General features: G+C 34.9%; 1 protein-coding gene across 1 annotated transcript in view; it reads left to right on the forward strand.

The window, feature by feature from the left end:
- The window catches only part of Acss3 (acyl-CoA synthetase short chain family member 3), a 218,460-nt gene that overhangs the window by 182,689 nt on the left and 16,070 nt on the right, over window positions 1–19,701 (forward strand). The window contains exons 10-12 of the mRNA XM_004650533.2: window positions 6,161–6,256; window positions 9,261–9,324; window positions 19,104–19,185. Of these exons, the coding sequence (XP_004650590.1) occupies window positions 6,161–6,256; window positions 9,261–9,324; window positions 19,104–19,185 (242 nt within the window). The remainder of the gene's footprint in view (window positions 1–6,160; window positions 6,257–9,260; window positions 9,325–19,103; window positions 19,186–19,701) is intronic.

The raw sequence follows: 19,701 nt of genomic DNA on the forward strand, positions 1-19,701 counted from the left end.
CTCCATTAAATCATAGATAATTTAATTTCCTAAAGTCAACTAGCTCGTTAAGATTTGAATCAAAATGTCCATTGTTCTGTGCAGGCCAGAATTCTTTTTTCATGTGTTTTATATCCTGCCTTCATTAATTCAGCATTTCTAATCTTATTGAGCCATGAATTTCTTGTGGCATTCTTCACTAAGTCCACCACAATGTGCCGAGAAGAGAGTCAGAGAAGACCAGTGTGTCGCAGCTAGGACGAATAGTCTGCTTCGAGTACAAAAAGTAAGATTACTTTAAGCATTTTAAACCATAATTGTACCATCTCTTCAACACAAAGAATCAATTGATTTTCTTTCACCAGTGTACATCTCACTGTTTCTGCTTTCTTTTTGCAATCACCACTCAAGTTATTTATAGCTCACTGTATAGATTCAGAGGTGAAGAGAAGGTTTTCCTTACAAATTGCCCCTCTATGCACTACGACTCACCAGTGCCACCCTGCTGAATTGATTTATCTCTAGTACCTCCGTTTTTAGCATGGATGGACAACTTTTAAATCTGGAGTGCCTACTACAGTGTCACTAGAATAGGAGCAGAATAGCAATGTCTTGATGCACCAGGGAGCTTTTCTTCACAGAGCTGGACTTGTGGCCTTGAATAATGCCCTTTATCTTTTTTAAATAGCTTATTCTTATTTATTTATTTATTTGACAGGGAAAGAGGGAGCAAGAGAAAGACTGGGTATACCAGGGCCTCCAGCCACTGCAAATCAACTCCAGACACATGGACCCATTGTGCATACCTCTTGATTTTGTGTTCTGTGTACTTTTGGAAAAACAACTCAGATAGCACTGAGTGGTGTCTAGACCTTCCTAGAAGTCTGACATGACTTTCATGCCTGGAGATGACTATAAGAAAGGACTCATTAAGATTATTGGCTGGAATGCCTGCTAATAGCATTTTTAGCTTATTGGACTCAGTTAACTGAGGATCCACTATACATGGTGCTCAGGGGTTCCAGAAGTTGTGATTGAAGCCTCCAGCACCTGGACCCTTACAGAAAACTTCCACTATTATTAATCAAAGTCATAAAAATAATGATTGAAGCTAAAAGCAAAACTGGTCTACCAATAATAGAGGGGATATAGAAGAATTTCATCAACTTTTTTCCATCACCGTGGGTACATCTCAAAATTTCTGATACACCTTTTTGGACTTGCCATAACTTAGTCCTAAAACACCACCAAGAAATAATTTCTATTAATATTTTAATGTGTGTCATGCAAAGCTATGTGCAAGAATGCCATATTCATGTTGCTTAATGTATGTTATTTACTTAAAATTAATTGTGCATTTAAAACTAGTACCTAAACAAAATTATGTGAGAATTATTTTCAATCAGTAAACATTCTTCTATGGTATCTGAATATCTCGGCACTATTTCTTAATATAAATTCTTTCCCATTGGGGAAATCTACACTCTCATACAAGCAATAATGTAACTAAGTTTCCATGAAATCCTAAAAATATTTTTTATATATCTTTTTAAAGTATAAGAGCAGAAAATATGTGCATTTTCCAGGATCTTGTTTAAGAATTTCAAGTTCCTTTCATAATTACATCAATTTACATACACACTAGTACATATATAACACAAGTGATTATTTTTGATTTGTGTGTGAGTTCCCCATACAGTTTGTCTTCCATCGACCACAAAATGACTCTTTCTTCCATTCTTGTGAGTTGTCATATAAATTGGTTCCTGAAGCCACAGAAATCTATTAACCAATTATTCTAATACAACTTCTATCTGTCTCTGCATTTCTTCTCAATCTTCTCTCTGTAAGCCCAAATAAAATTAACCTAACCACAGAACCTGAATGCCATGAACATATTTAAATAGATTATATGTGTTTTGTTGGGATTCATTAACATCTGTTCGGAAGTCCTCACTGGTTCCCAGCATCCCTCAGACTAGAAGCTTCAGGGCTTGTAAAGCCTGGGACACTGTCATGTATCTGCTTCCTCACTGTATTTCAGACCTTCTGTCCCATGAATATTTTCTTCACTCATTCTACCTACTATCACCAGACGACTTAGTTGTTCTCAGACACTTTAGGACATTTGCATTTCAGATCCTGACTCCTAGATTATTTCCCTTGATATCTGTGTAACATGGTTTACCCTGTTTAAAGACACTACTCACTGTCTCAGAGAGGAGAGCCCATTCATCTAATATAAAGTTGATTCCTTTTTGTGAAATTCATACTCTATGATTTCCTTTTTTATTTGTGTTTATCACTTTTCAATATACTTTATATTTATATTTTTGAGCATTGGCTATCTCCTCAACCAATAGAATTTGTGCTCTTTGAGAGTAGGAACGTGGGTTCACTTCAGTTTATTGCATCTAATTCTAGCAGCAGTATCTGGCACATGATAGCTGTTCAATAAGTGCTTAATAATAGCTGATTAACACTACTACTAGTTCTATTTGTAAATGTGACAGACTGGCTTCACTCCCTGTCACGAGGATATTTCTTCAGCTGAGGCACAGGCTAGGAAATGTCTATTCCCTGCTCACCTGATATCTTGTATATGAGAATCTCACAAATTAGTATATTTTTTCTATTCTCCTTATTTGAAATGACTATGTGGAATTAGGATAATTGTTTAAATTTTCCTAACTTTGTCTCAGTGTTTGTCATTTGTAAAAGCCACCTGTAGTTTTGTTGATTGGTGAACTAAATAAATTTTTAAAAAAAAACACTGCATAAGGAATACAAGGAATAGATTATATCTCAAAAAAGCATATCTATTAATTCTCATCCTCATTTCACTTCAGAATTAATAGTTTTAATGAAAATTAATTAGAGTAACAGTTCACCATGTAATAAAGTAGAATGAGGCAGTAAAGATACAGTAAGATTGAGCGTCAAAGAAAATGTGGCCTTCCTATATCAGCTTCTAATGTAGTGATATTCTTTACACATTTCAATTACTTGTCATCTCCCTCCTAGTTGTCTTTTATTTAAAGAAATTAAACTATTAATGTGCCAAATATTTTGTTTCAAAGATTCAATATCTTTGTAAAGATTTCTTCAAATGAAGTTTCCAAATTTCTTGTTCAGAGAGAATGTTCTGGTTTATTTAATGTAGCTATTTTCCAATCACAACATGACATCTGGATTTTCTGTCTCCTTAGATAACTGCTAGCCAGTTAATTATAGCCTGGGTGGTATGAAACAGATGTTTTTAGAACAGCTTCCAAATGGAGTTTTGGGAGACCTTGGAATTTCAGTTAAGGCCTGAAGCTTCCTATATCCAGTGGCCTTATCTACTCATAGGCAAATTTGAGAGTCTGTGCGTAACATGTCTGTGGGTAAATGGGTGGACATGTGTGGACATAATGGCACAGCAGATGTATATGTCATGTCTCAAGATGTTCATATGTACAAATAGAGAATACTTACATATTTCATAATAGCTTTTCACATCCCTTTTGTTCCTATCAAGGATCTCTTATTACAGTCCTAGGACCTGGCATTTTTTATAATCAACCTTTATCTGTCATTAACAATGATTTTTTTTTTTCTACTCTCCCAAGTGAATACATCACAAACTAGGTCAGGGCTGGAGAGATGGTTTTATGGATAAGGTACTTTCTTATGAATCTTAAGGACTCAGGCTTGATTCCTCAATACACACATAAAGCCAGATGCATAAGGTGGTGCACGCATTTAGCATTTGCTTGCAGTAGTTAGAGGCTGTGACACGCTCATTCTCTCTCTCTTTCTCTCCCCAATAAATCACTAAATAAAATATTAAAAAACTAGATCAATAGAATATTTGAATTACAGATGTTCAAAGTATAAACTTTATTTTAAATGATTTAAATGGATTTAACTTTTTCAGCACCCCTAAAATTCAGTGAAATTTTCAGGAAAATATATACTTTTCATATTTATATTATAAGCAAAGTCCAACAACACAGCTAATAGTTCAGTGATTGTAACTGTTATTGCTTCACGGAGCCTTTCCTAAATCTTCATCTAAAGCCACATTCCATTCTCACCTCTTAGCACATTCATTTCTTCCTATGGAATAGGAAGAACAGAATTCTGACATTGTACATGAATATCCACATTGAGATGGAACAAAGCACTGTTATGAGGTGTGGCTTGTTTGGTTTTTAGTTGACAGGTACTAGCATCATTGTTCAGTACTAAATTCATTGCTGGTCCATTTATAGATCCTAGAACTTTCTGTTGACAAGATGTGGAGGCTTTTTTTTAGAACTATAGAGTCTGATCTCCTGATGAATGGCGAGAACATGAGCATGGAATTTTATACAGCTTCTTTAATACATTGACTCTAGCAGCCAAAGCATCCTGAAGGGTCTGGCCCCTTTCCTGATGGGTCCTGGTTGCTTGTGTTCCTATGCAGAGCAGAGCTGGTGCTTCCTTCATGTTCACCTTTCCTTAAGCTCTGTAAGGCTACTTCTGCTCATTCGCCCTGCTCCTACTGCTCATAGCAGTTCTGAAAGAGCGTTGACATGTCTAGACATTTTAAGAAACAAAGGACCGAAAGCTTTTCCCTTTCACCCCTGTGTGCTTCCTTCTGTGCCTTGGTTGTTTCAGGGGGGGGGGGGGCTGTGGCATACAAGTGCATAAGACCAAGGGCTGGGGGGCTGTGGCATACCAATGCATAAGGCCAAGGGCTAGGGGGCTATGACATATCAGTGCATAAGATGAAGGGCTGGATGGCTATGACATACCAGTGTATAAGACATCCTAGGAACTTTAACTGTGTATGTTTGGTTACTTACTGATTATCTTCACAAGGACTCTATGGCTTCTCATCTTCATTGCTAGACTGTAACTTAGGAACTGTTTTCATGTTTAAGAATCCTTCATTTGTACTGATGTGAATGAATCATAATCCATAAAATGTGAATAAGAAGCTGAACTCCTCTGGAAGGCAAAGACCTGACATAAATGCTTCCCAACATTCTAAAAATGGTGTAAGCATATGATAAATTATCATAGAGCTCATGGTGAAAGGATTTTTCTTTTCAGAATACTTAGGAAGATAGGTGTTCGTAACTGTGTTGAATTATATCAAACATGTTAGCTTGACAGTTAATCCCTTGTGTGTATGTATGCATGTGGTGGAGTCTATAATATGAAGTCGGGCATGACCAAAATTTTAGCTGTTGGTATGCTCTTACCTTGCCCTACCACACATATGGAGCTCATATGTAAGACATCTTCTTAGTTTTAATGTTATATTTATGAATGGAAATGCATTCCTCAAAAAATAATTGTTTTCAGAACTTATGGCTACCTGTTATTATGTTGGAAGGTGAATTTAATGTCATTTTAATTGATGTAGGCTAATTTTAAATTTATGAGTTTGATGACTACCAACACCACAAACTTTGGCCTTCCTGTGCTTTGAGGCTTTCATATATCCAGGACCAAAGACCTGGGAACTGGTTAATAAAGCTACAGTAAAATCAGTTTGAGATGAAAGTTATTTAGGCAACTGTAGTTCTTAGAAAATGAGAACATGATATTATTCATATATAATAATGCTTGAGTCATTTAGTCCAGACAACAAGCTAAAATGCCAGCAATATTTAGCCCACATATAAGACTTACAGGGTTAAACATGGCAAAATTGAATCCAGAGAAGGTATCTTTTCCAGTGATTTTATTTTATTTTTTTATTTTTTAACCTGTGTTGTCCATCATTTAAGGTCAAATAATTCACCATTCCTCATGCTTCTTGGTCCATTACTGAGGCTATCGAGTAGTCATTTCTTTATAAGAAATATATTAGTATTTTTTTATTTTAAATAATGCATTTACCATCAAATAAATGACCTCCAATTTGTATTGTGATGTAAAGGTATTTCTGAACTCTTTGTTAAGTGTCAGAAAAGAATTCTCCTGGTTTCTCATAGATTACCTTTAGTAGTGACCATATGGTTTAGCATTGTGAACACTGATCTGTATCTAATGTTGCATCTGTTTCTAGAGCAATCAAGTTAGGTTATTTAGTGTTGCATTAATCTTTAAGGAATTAAAGCACACTAGTATGGTTAGGGTGTGCAAGTACTGAAGAAAGGTAATGTCATGTTGAAATTTTAATTGATAAATCCTTCTTCTTCAGAGACTGGATCCCCAATAACAGCATCATGTGTTGGATTAGGGAACTCACAAACTCCTCCACCAGGGCAAGCAGGAAAATGTGTCCCAGGATACAATGGTAAGTAGGCCACTGGCAATGTGCAATACATAGTTCTAATAAACTTGATGTTTACCTGCACCTAGTAATGCATAATTGACTGATAGAATGGCATCTATCACAAATGAATGCTTAATGTTCACTACAGATAATAATATGGACTTAGAAGTTTGTTCTACATGGCTGCCATAATTAAGAAATATAATTAATAAAGTCTTTGAACAATATGGTGTTAAATTACTACATGTGGAATACCTACAAGGTGTCATGTACTTACATTTTACATCCATTAAGTATGCTATGGTAGTTTGAATGAAAACTTGTTCTTACATATATTATTTCCTTTCTAGTCTACATACATTTAATGTATTGGTATGTAATCGTTTTGAAATAAGTAATTTGTTTCCCAGAAAGAAGAAACAGCATTTCTACAGTAGCACAGCTGGTCAGATATCCAGAATATTCTACATTTTCCCTCTTTTACTCTGTTTGTTTCTTTACTTTTACTGACAAAAGCTGTCATTTCTTCCCTGTAGCATACACTACCTTTTAAGAATTGTCACATTGTTAGCTAAAATTAAATGCAAAGACAGCAGAGATTTTTTTTTAAGTAGCATTTCCTAAATACTGGATTTATTTATGTGACAATGAGATATCCTTTCAATACTTGCATTTGTGATCATAATTGCTAAATAACTTCCTCTGGGCTGCATTCCCTACCTGTATAATTCTGCTGTCATCTAACTATTCAAATATTCATTTTCTATTTCCAAATAGAAATAATGATTTATATACTATGCTGCATGATTATGACATACAACAAAGCATTAACAAAGAACCTAGAAGTGAAATGGAATTTAGTCTTAGCTGATAGAGCTACTAACATTTCAGAGAAGATTGAAGGACGAACTTGATACAGAGTCATACATTCCCTTTACGAACTAGGAAAATGAGGCAAAGATGTTGTGTAATTTGTATAAGGTCACACAATTTTGCTTATAGGCTTATGAGGGAAAGCTCGCTATAGAGCATAGTTATAATTCTTATCATATGTACCCAATTTGCATATAAATTACAAAATTTGGAGATTTGTCTTTTGCTTTAGTAATATAAAATATATTGTCCATCTTTGAAAATGCCATACATTGTTTAATTTGTCAGATATATTTATAAATGGACACTTTTTTTTAATTCAGGGCAGTTTTTTTTTTTTTTTTTTAATTCTATGAAGTTAGTGACTTTTCCTGGAAAGTTGGATCCACATTTAGTGAAACTCTCTGGACATTCTTGTCATCCTCATTCCTTTCATCAGGAAAATGTCCTTTGTGTAGATATGCTTTTAGGGGTTATGGTTGTGGGAATGTTAAACACATTTCTCCCTTAGTATTTCTGTTCCACTTTAATATCTAATTGTAAGGCAGCATTTAGCTTTGATGACTCACCAAACTGATGTACAGGTTTGTCATTGTCTAAAAATCACTACTTCCAGAGAAGACAAATTGAACTTCTATAATTGAGGAACCAGTGACTGTAACTAATGATTTTGTTGTCTTATACTGAAAAGGATAAATAAAAGCATAATGTAATATTCCATATTATAACACAGAACAGGATAAATTAGGGAAGGAAAAGAAACCATGAGTTAGAATATTTAATTTCACATTCATTGAGTATGCTATGGTAGTCTAAATGTAAAACATCTCCCATAAACCCATGTGCTTGAATACTTGATCCCCATGGGATGATGCTGTTTGGGAAATTTGTGGAGCTTTAGGAGGTAGAGCCTTTCTGGGGAAATATGTCACTAAGGGATGAACTTGAGATGTAGTCCAGCCCAGGTCTGCGCTGTATAGCCTTTCACTTCTTCCCCATTGGTGTAACAACTTGATGCCAGCTGTGTGCTCCTGCCATGCTGTTGTCACCGTTCCAGAAACTTCTCAACACTGAAAACTGAAATAATCCCTTTTCATTTAATCTGCATCTGGTAAGGTGTTTTTTTTTTTTTTTGGCCCAGCAATAAAAAAGTAGCTGTTATATGTGACATATAAGCTTGTCATTTTATATATGTATATGTGTATCTATATCTATCTATATCTAATCTATATCTACCTCGTGTTTCCCCAAGTAATTCTATGCCAACACATTGAGAAGAGAATTGTTCTCACTTTTAAATTTTATTGACAACACCCATACTAGTAATGTGGATACCAGCATTAATACAGATTCTTTCTGGCCTTAATCAAGATTGTTTAGAAAATATTAGGATAATATCTGGGAATATTAAATAAAACTCTTTAAATATCATAAATGACATTAAGCCTTAGTGTAAAACACATATTTCTTTATGTCTTTAATTTTATTATTATTATTATTTTTAGGTAGGGTTTCATTTTAGTTTAGGCTGACCTGGAATTCACTATGTAGTCTCAGGGTGGCCTCAAACTCATGGTGATCCTCCTACCTCAGCCTCAAAGTGCTGGGATTAAAGGTATGCGCCGCCACACCAGGCTCTTTATTTTTATTTTTTTCCTTGAGAGAAAAAGAAGGAGGGGAAGAGAGAAAGAATGGGAACGCCAGGAATTCCAGCCATTGCAAACAAACTCCAGACACATGCACCACCCCATGCATCTGGCTTACGTTGGACCTGGGGAATTGAATCTGGGTCCTTTGGCTTTGCTAACTGCTAGCCATCTCTCCAGCCCAGTTTTAATGTCTTAATTTACCAGTAGGCTATAACTGGATATAATTATATAAAATTATATTACTGAAGAGATTAAAATGTATCTTTATTTTAGGGAAATTTTGAAAATGAAATCCATGATCTTTCTATGAATCCAATGCTTGTACTCTTTATAATTTTACAAAAAAATTTAGCTTTTTTCCTTATTCTCATGGTCTGAACGGAATTAAAATATTATTTTAAGCTATAACTGCTCAGTTTGCATATTTAAAATGTAGAACATATTTTAGATTTGAAGTTATGATTTTTATCTACATTTTAATTTATTTACCTTTTTATTTGTAGTTATGATTTTAGATGACAACATGCAAAAACTGAAGGCTCGGTGTTTAGGAAATATTGTGGTAAAGTAAGTAAATTTTTTAGTATTGCTACTAAAAGGAAATAGCCACATTCTCTTAAGGAAAGATTAATAGCATTGACAGTACATTGGGGAGGTGGCAGAATAAGCTTCTCAGTGTTTGGGACTTGTTCCAACTCTATTGTAATTTGCAACCATAGCCCCACAAAATATAACTGTGGTAGCTTGAATGGATGTTCCACAATACATTCAGCCTGGCTGGAGGAGGCATCATTGTGGGAGAATCCAGTATCTTTAAGATATGCAAAGTGCCTGATCTGCCTCCTGTTTCTCAAATGTGCTTGCTTGTGGTATTGGTGGTGGCTTTTCTCTCTACTGGGACATATGAAAACAGGCCAGCTTCCTAGGCCATTATAGAATTTTTCCCTCAATCTGTAAGTGTCAATAAATCCCTTCTTCCCATAACTGTGCCTGGTTTGGAAGTTCATCCAGTAACCTGAGGTTGACTACTACAATTTATTTTTTTCTTGTTTTTTTGAGGTAGGGTCTCACTCTGGTCCAGGCTGACCTGGAACTAACTATGTAATCTCAGGGTGGCCTCCAACTCACTGCAGTCCTCCTACCTTTGCCCCTCCAGTGCTGGGATTAAAGGCATGTGCCACCACACCCAGAAAGAACAACACATTTAAATAAAACTCTCAAAATAAAAATTTTGTCCATTTAAAATAAATGCTTTGTGATTAGACAAACTTACTTCACTTCAAGTCTTACAGAAATGTATCATATACAACCGTGTATGGCACATATTATTTAGTAATGTAAATAAATAACTATGTTGCCAGCTTCTGCTTTTATATTCTCTAAATATAAAGCTGTATGGCACTTTAGGCTGGCACTATATGCATACATTTCAAATTTTCTTGAAATTCCTTGATTGCATTGAAAGGACACATTGAGTAATAAATCTATCTCATTTAAGGTTATGAAAGCAAACTGCACCATGCACATATATAACCTAAGCATACATTCCTCCCAATACTTTAAACTTTGTGATTGCATGATTGTTCACTTTTGACAGAAAGTTTATTTTGTTGACTCACTGGTTTGTTTTGAGGTTTTTTTTCTTTATTACTGTGCTAAGCACACTTCTAATTTTTGCTCTTCCCTTTATTTAAAAAATTCTTTGTGAGCATCTCAGTCTATTGGAGTATTTATTATTTTAAGTAACATTGCATTAAATATCTCTGTTTTCATCTATTCTTTTTGCTCATTGCTATAATGTTAAATAGATTTATAAATGGGCAATTATTGAATTAAACAATATCATATTATTAAATTCCCCCAAAGACACAATTCCTTGAAATAATTTTCACCATAATTAATTTATAAACAAAAGTGGTTAACTCTCAAAGGGAAATTTTTTTCATTTCTATCAGACTTGAAATTGTTCTGTTAGTAGAAACTGAAATGGAAGATAATTGTGTTAGAAGCCACATAATAGATGCCACATAATGGATATGGTTGTTTCAGCATTTCTAATTAATATAATGTGTTCTTTAAAATATTTGAAAATATTTTCGTTTATTTATTTGCATGAGGTGGGAGGGGAGAGTGAGAACTCTAGATACAGATGTCAATTTAGGCTTCTGGCTTTACATGCATAGTGGGGAATTGAAACCCTGGCCAGCTTGCCATGCAAGTAAATTGCCTTTAGACATTGAGCCATCTTCTAATCCCATGTTTTACATCTTTATTGATATGACTTAAGTCATATCAATAATTATCCAGAAAATTATCCAAAAATAGTTGTCATTAATAAAGAACTATATATGTGATTTTAAGGATGATTTGTTTATAAGTTTCTTTCTATTAAAAGAATTATTACTTGTTTTTCTCAGACTGGTACCAGGTTGCCTTCCTTTAGTAAATTATCTCATGTTCTATAAACATGGCATGAAAGGCAGTTATGAAATTTCTTCTGGTAGAAATACTTTAATTATGACACATCTTGTTCTCATCAGTAAAGATGCAAACATGCAGACTACTTATCAGGAGTCAATATACTCCAAAAGATAGAAAAACTAAATGTGGAATTTACTTCTGTTTATATTTACTTAAATCATACATCATAATCTCATTGAAATTGTTGTGATATGACTGGTTAGGTGAAAATAGAAAGGAAAGGGAGTATATTCTAAACAAAATAATATGAACACAATTGTGGTTAGATGCTTAACTTACTGAGGGAAGTACATGGCTTTTACAAGGTTTAAAAGCTCTCTAACAGAGCAGTTTTATATAACCTAACTATAAGTGACTCATCCATTTCACAATGCCATTCTTTTGTAATCACAGAGGTGACATTTGATGCCCTCAGTTTTAAACCCCTCATGGGATCTGTCACTCTAATTATGGGTGGTCTTGTCCTACATGCATTCAGAGATAATAAAATATAGCAGCATCCCACACCAACTACAATTTTTCCTCATGACCACTAGTGTTAGTTATTTTAAGTTCCTGAAAGTAACACAAATTTTGCCAGACTCTTAGCATTTTGTGCTTTCGATTGTCACCAATTTGGAATGATTTTCTGCCCACTGCATTCTTAAAGTAGAAAATTTTATGGTGTAGATTCTCTGTTCTGAGATACTATTATAAATTATGAGAATGCAATATGTCAAGACATTTGATTCAATTTGATTCCTATCTTTTTTGTTTGTTTGTTTTACCAGGTCTAATCCAGGATGACCTGGAATTCACTATGCAGTCTCAGGGTGGACTCGAACTCATGTTGATCCACCTACCTCTGCCTCCCAAGTGTTGGGATGAAAGGCATGTGCCACCATGCCCGGCTTGATCCCTATTTTTGATGATTGGTGAAACTAGATGGTGGAAAACTAACATATAATTATACTAGAAATGTAGTGGATATACAATGAGGAAAAAAATGCTATCATGACACTATCTCTTTCTTTCTTTCCCTAACAAAAGAATCTGGATTTTTTTTTTGAAAATTTTATTTTTATCTATGATAAAGAACTTACTTTTGAAACCTGCATTTTGGTAAGCATTCCAATCAAATTCATCAGTATGAAGATTTCCCAAGCATCTCAATATGCATATTGACATCTCTCCCTAAGACTTGCCCTTATAGGGACATATTCAGAAATAGTAATGTATATTGAAATCAATCAAACAAACAATAAAACCCACTCATTATCTTTGTTTTTCCATCAGCTGCTTACAAAATTATAAAATCCCCAAAATCATTTCTCCTTAGGGAACCATATCAATACAATGCAGACATTGGAGTGTTTCTTAAACTACAGTAGACCCTATAATACACTGAACAGAAAGCCTGTAGTTTTAGTGTTTAGTATTGATTGTTTACATTTATAGATTTACCGTTCTTTTAGAAAACTTCATGTATACATAGCTACTAGGAAATTCTTTTGATTTTGAGGCTGACTCCAGGCAGGCAATTTAGTAGGGAACTTATGGTATCTGAGTTGCTATGAATACAAAATGCTCATGAATTTTAGAAAGTGCTACTGTAATTGCATCCAAAGTCCAGAAATAAAACTGAGTCAGCAATTCCCAAGCAACAGAGAACAGTGCATGAATGCAAATTGTGACTCCAATTGTCATCCTTGGTACCACAGTGGTCACAGCTATTAAAGCCATACGTCTCTGGTTCTTCCTGTCTGATGGGTGTACATTGTTCTGTCCAGGTCCATTGTTGTTATTAAAAGGTTGGCTTCTATGCTCACTGCTGTGTTCTGCTGACCTTGCCTGGAGGCACTGGTGGGATGGTACAGAGCTACATGCAAGTATCCAAGCGGTTTTCCCTCACAGCCAGCCAAGGTTTTGATTTTGCAGATATTGCAAAAACTCTTATCCATTAATGATGTTGGTTCATACCTTCCAGCTTCACATTGACAATTTGTTCATCATACAGACATTTTTAGAAAGAACCAGAGCTGTTTTCTTTTTATTGGGAATCCTTGGTCTCAAGTAAGCATGGCCCATAATTATAATAGTTTCATCTTCCAAATCTCACATACAGATGTTAGTATGATCCCTTATTAACCTTATAATAACTCTGAGATAGGTAAAGGGGCAGATATTATCCTCATTTTCGACATGAGAAACAGCATCATTAATAATTTTAAAGCTAGAACTCACATTATTACCCAGTCTTTTGACTGCCCAGAGTGAAAGAAATGATGTCCTAGGCAGTCTCTTTTCGGGACAAAAAGTAACTTAATATGAAAGGCTCAAGTAAAGGCCTCAGGACACTGTAGAAAATATCAAGAATACGAAGTTGGGATGTAACTCCTGAATTCTCTAGGAAATAATTATGCCCTCATTCCTGCAGCCTTAAGGAATAGTGTGGGGAATACAGATAATCTTCCATCTAGAATAGGAGGCATCTGGATGCTTTATTCCTCAGATTGCTTAGGAATTTGTGACTTAATACAATGCTTGTCATTTTCTTCATGTTTCTGAAAGGTTGTTTAGCTTTCTGGTACAGACTTCTCACATAAGAATCCCTGCTTCCTTAGGTTTTCCTCTCCTTATTCAAAATGGTCTCTTTGGAAAAGACATTGCAAGTGAACTCCTAATTCATAATTGGAGGGCATTGTAATAACAACAAAAACAAACAAACAAACAAACAAACAAAAAAAAACCTTTTTACTCTTTCTCTTACAGGGGTTGGAAAAGTTATCCCAGGGTAATAACATTTGAATTTGAATTTGAAGGATAGGGATGGACATGAACCAGCATACTTCTTCGAATTTTTATGTTTTTATCACTGCCGATCCAATTCATTTTTGCTGTTGAAACTATTGGAAAAGAGTTCTTGTTATATGATATCAGAATAAGAATTTTGATGCACCATTATTGTAGAAAGAAAAATTGTACTTACTGTTGGATAATCCTGACATGGTAGTAAAGGCAAAGGTGTTCAATTGGAATACTAGAAATAAGGTTGTAATCTGTCTCATATACATGTAACTTTTGTCTGGAACTTACATTCACATGCACATACTCATACAAGTCACAAGTACTTCTAACTCTGAAACTTGTCTTTTTTCTCTTTTTCTTTCATTCCATGATGTGGCTTTCCACTATTCTCTCTCATGTATCCTTTTCAATATTCAGATACCAGCACCTGAATTTTTAAAGATATCATAGCATGTCAGGAAGCTGCAGCAAGTATCTACCTATTTTACTTATCAGTTGCCAATTGCAAACTCTTGCCTGACTCTCCAGCCAGATCTTCAGTTGGACTTAAGAGTGATGAAGTAGTTTTCTTGGAACATCCCTAAAATAATTTATAACAAACATGCATGGTGATTCCAGCAGCCTACATCTTGGTTAGGGATCAATGTTTTGTTTTTAAAAGCCACTGGTAGTGCAGAGATTAACTGCTATAAAACATGCCTGAAAAATGGCTTGGATTTTTAGTTTTACATTCTTCAGTTAACTTAATGGAGTAGATATAATTGATGATAACACCTACCTCCCAACTGGTATTAAAAGAAAAAAAAAAAAACTTCATTAAATTTCACTAGATGCAATTCAGACCATGGATAATACTATTGCATTATTAATGTATAGCTCACTGACTGAAGAATGTGGAGGACTGAACAACAGCGAAGGAAGGAAGTGAATGCATTCATTAATGAAAATATGAATGAGTCAAATAAATGTCTGATTTTTCTGCATTTTTCTCAGTCATACCCTTGTATTCTATCCATGGGCTTTTTCCACCCTAATCACCAGCATCCTACATCAACAAGTCTTTCTGCCTTAAACCATTAACCAATATTTCTCCTCTCAGTCACCCACAAACTTTCCAGAAGTATATTCTAACTTTACTGCCATCTCATATTTATTTCCCATTTGCTCCTTGATCACTTTAGTTGTGGTCTTCTCTTCATGACTGAAACAGTGTGAAGCATCTTCAAAATGTCTTCATTATCATGTTTCTTTGCTGCTGTGAATCTCCTTTTAAAACAAAGTTTGCATTTCATTTGCCCTTGTGGAATACTTGGTTGTTATCACTACCCTTTACTTCCTAAGATGCTATTGTTCTCCTGGTTCCTAGAAATCTTTTTTTTTTTTTAATTCTTTTGGTTCAATCATTTTATTTCTTCCTTAACACTATGATGAACTCTGGCTGCCCTATTCCCCTTTCATAAACTACCCAGATCATCCCAATTATTTCCAAAGGTTTCTATACTTACTAATACACATATGGTTAAAATATCTACCTATCAATCAGGCTAATCTTCCTTCAGGTTTTCAGACATGGGTTTATTTATTTGTTTGATTTTATGTATTTTTGCTTTTTACAAACACATCCTCTTGCTCTAGGTGGGTCTACAACTCAGTATATTACCAAGGCTGGTCTTGAACTCCAGATTTCTAAGCCTCTATGTCTGAAAATCTGGAGACATGCACTATAACACATAGCCAGGCATCGATGGCTCTACTTATGAAGACACAGGCTTCTGAATTTTAGCACATAAACCAAATTGCCTCCTCCCCATTTCTCCTATTTTCAGTATTCCAACATCTCAACCATGTTGCATTTGCTGTATTCTCACTCTTTGTATGGACATTTGTTTTGGCCTAGACTAGACAATTTAGAATTAGCTTTTAGTTACTTTCTTGGTCTTCTCTCACATTTAATTCTGATTCTTTTCATATGGCTGCTAGGTATTCAGTTTATTATGTTAGCTTCCTCATTCTTTTAGAATATATAAATGTATGATTTTAAAAAATCTTTCACAACTCAGAATCATTACTATGTAGTCAGTTTTCCAGAGAAACAAACAATACAAGAGAACATATATGCATACATATATGAATATATTGAAGGGACCTCATTGGGGATGCTTATAGACTCAAATCTTTGATTCAGGAAAGATCAAGTGAGAGTAGTACATAAGAATATGTACCTTGATATTCATACTTCATAGTTCTCAGCATGGATAATGTATCATTACAGTGGGATCCACCTTCCTGTATATCAGCAATACCTACCACTTTCCATTACCATATTTTCAGCATGAATACCAGCCACATTTATTTCCATTCTGTTATTTCTGTTTTATTTTTTTCGTATAGTGTAGTAGAAACATTTTTTTCCCCTTAAATCCATGTACCTGTCCAAAAACAATGCTAGGAAAGATAGAGAGGAATATTTCTTCCCCAGAAATGACCTTTCCTGCATTGTGTACTTATTGTTGTTTATTTTACTGGGAAACAGTCACTCCTTGGTATGTCACTCTTGACTCTTTTGGCTTTGGTTTTCCACTGGGGTCCATATTACTTCACCTTCAGCAGCCTGATGACTAAAGCAGTTGTCATATTTAAGTTTTATTTCTATGCTAACACTGACTTTATGATATTACCTCATGTGGATAGTAGCTACATAAGTTACTTTTGAATATAAAACACATCATGGGGTGGGGCATAGTGGTACATACCTTTAATCTCACACTTGGAAGACAGAGGTAGGAAGATCGCCATGAGTTGGTGTCCAAGCTAAGACTACATAGTGAATTCCAGGTCACCCTGGGCTAGATTGAGACCCTACCTTGAAAAACAACAACAACAACAAACAATCAAGTCCAGATGAATCAAAGACCTCAATGTAAGACCAGAAACTCAGCTACTACTGGAAGAAAATATAGTAGGAACTTTCCATAATATAGGAATGGAAAAAGGCTTCCTGAACAAAACCCCAGTAGCATAGTATCTTAAACAGTCACTCAACCAATGGAATCACATGAAGCATAAGAATTACTTCACAGACAAGAATACCATAAGCAAAGCCAATAGATTACCCACAGAATGGGAGAAAATATTTGCTGAATATCCAACTGACAGAGGCCTAATCTCTAGAATCTTCAAAGAACTCAAAAATGTAAACAATATAAGACACTTGCCTGCAAAGCCAAAGGACCCAGGTTCAACTTCCCAAGACCCTGAAGTTCGTTTGCAGTGGCTGGAGGCCCTGGCGTGCCTATTACCCCCCCCACACACACACACACGCCTATTTCTCTCTTTCAAGTAAAGAAAAATAAAATATTTTTAAAAATTAAAAAAACTGTAAACAATAAAAAGTCAAACAACCCATTCAAAAAACGGGGCAAAGAGCTGGTCAGGCAGTTCACAGAGGAAGAAATATAAATGGCAAACACACACTTAAGGAAATGTTCATCATCCCTAATTATCAGAGAAATGCAAATTAAAACAACTATGAGATTCCACCTTGCCCAAGTAAGGATAGCAAATGTCAAAAAATTCAAATGAAAATAAATGCTAGTGAGGATGTGGAGAAATAGGAACCCTCATCCACTGCTGGTAGGAAAGTAAGATGGTACAGCCACTTTGGAAAGCAATATGGAGACTCCTAAAAAATCTGACTATAGAGTTACCAACAGACCCAGTTATTCCCTTACTGGGCATGTACCCTAAAACCTTTAAACCTTACTCTAGAGAGATTTGCTCAATCATGTTTACAGTGGCTCAAGTCAAAATGGCTAAGAGCTGCAATCCACCCAGATGTCCATCACTAGAAGAATGGATAACTAAGATGTGGTATATTTTTAATTTTTGAAGCAAGATCTTACAGCAGCCCCTCACATGACCTGTAATTGGATCTCATTCTACATTCCAGAAGACCATGAACTCAGAACAATTCTCCTTCTTCCATCTTCTGAGAGCTAGGATTATATGTCTGAATCATGATGCCTAGCCTGAGTTTTATGGGTTTCCAAATGGTAAACCATCTAAAAGTTTTCTGTGTCAGGTTAAAAGTTCACTTTGTTGCTAATCACTTTCTGTTGGGAACCAGATAATTTATTCAGATTAAGATGAAGATAATGACAAAGAAGTGACAGAAGACAGGCAGAGATTAATCCCTTGCTCAACACATAACACTTATTAGATACTGTATAGGGAAGAAATAAGAATAATGGAAAATTGGTTGGAGAGAAAAGATATATGTTCCTTATATTCTGTATGCTCCATGATTCTGTGAATTCATACGACTGGGAAAATTCATGTTGCTGGACAAAGGAAAGCAAAAAGAGTGAGAAATGAGGGTCATTTGCAACAGAGAGTGCCCATTTATTGTAAAGATAATCTTGCTTGCCAGTTGTTAGTAGAACCCATTCTTCTCCACAAAAAGAGAAAGCTGATAGTTGATGTCTTGGTACTCTGCAAAAAAAAAAAACAAAAAAACATTTTCTTCTGAAAGAAGTGTTTCTCTTAAAAATGTAAGTGATGTTTCTTGTTCATTTTGGCAAATGATCTGAATTTCTATAATTTATTTGAGAGAGAAAGAGAGAGAGACACACAGACAGAGAATGGGTACATCAGGGTCTGTAGTCACTATAAACAAACTCCATATTCATGCACCACCTTGTGCACCTGTTTTATGTGGGTATTAGGGAATCGATTCTGGGTCTTCAGGCTTCTCATGCAAGCTCCTAAACAGTTAAGCTATCTCTCCAGCCCAGCTGTTATGTTTTTCATGGACATCGTGATTATTGCTAATGATCATCTAAAAGGCAAATATATATGCTTTTGTGTCCTTTCCAAACTGCAGTAATTCTTCAATAATGTGCTGTGACATGATCCATTACTTGGCCTTAGTTAGATATAATCTGCCCAGCAAATTTAAGGGCTATATTTCAATTAAGGATTTGAAATGTGTTTATCTAGGTACTGGAAAGATAGTAGTTCTCATCAATCTGTCTTTATTACCATATTCATGTAATTGTAACTGCTCTGTTTTGTACAAGGTTGCCATTACCACCTGGGGCATTTTCAGGACTCTGGAAGAATCAGGAAGCATTCAAGCATTTATACTTTGAAAAATTTCCTGTAAGAACTTTGATATATTTTCTTTTATCTTCTTATGTCCTATTTTCACTAAATTCAGTGACTTGCTTCTGGAATCATGGATCAAAAAGAATTTTTAAAAGTTATCTCTGTACAAGTTTATAGCTCTGAGGTATAATAATGACCAAAATCACAAGTATGTAAACAAATTATTTTCATTAATATTATTAATCACAATTTTGCAGCTATGCTTAGCTACTCTTACTACAGTGATTTTTTTGCTAATACTTCTTTGACTTTCCACAGGATACATCTTTATAACATCATTGAGACACACTCTACCATCCTGTTTACCTAGTTACACGAGTTAAACCTGTTTTATTTGTCCAGAGTTTTGTTTTTCATACTTTATCTATTTTTAACAGCTTTTCCTGAAACATTCCTAGTGTTTTAATTTTAAAGTTATATTTCAAGTATAAATATAGATTAGAGAAAGTATTCTGAAAGCTGACATGTTCACCTTGATGGTCTGGATTAAAAAAAAAAAAAGTCTGTCTT

The sequence above is a fragment of the Jaculus jaculus genome, chromosome 6, assembly GCF_020740685.1.
Source record: "Jaculus jaculus isolate mJacJac1 chromosome 6, mJacJac1.mat.Y.cur, whole genome shotgun sequence".
Classification (NCBI taxonomy): domain Eukaryota; kingdom Metazoa; phylum Chordata; class Mammalia; order Rodentia; family Dipodidae; genus Jaculus; species Jaculus jaculus.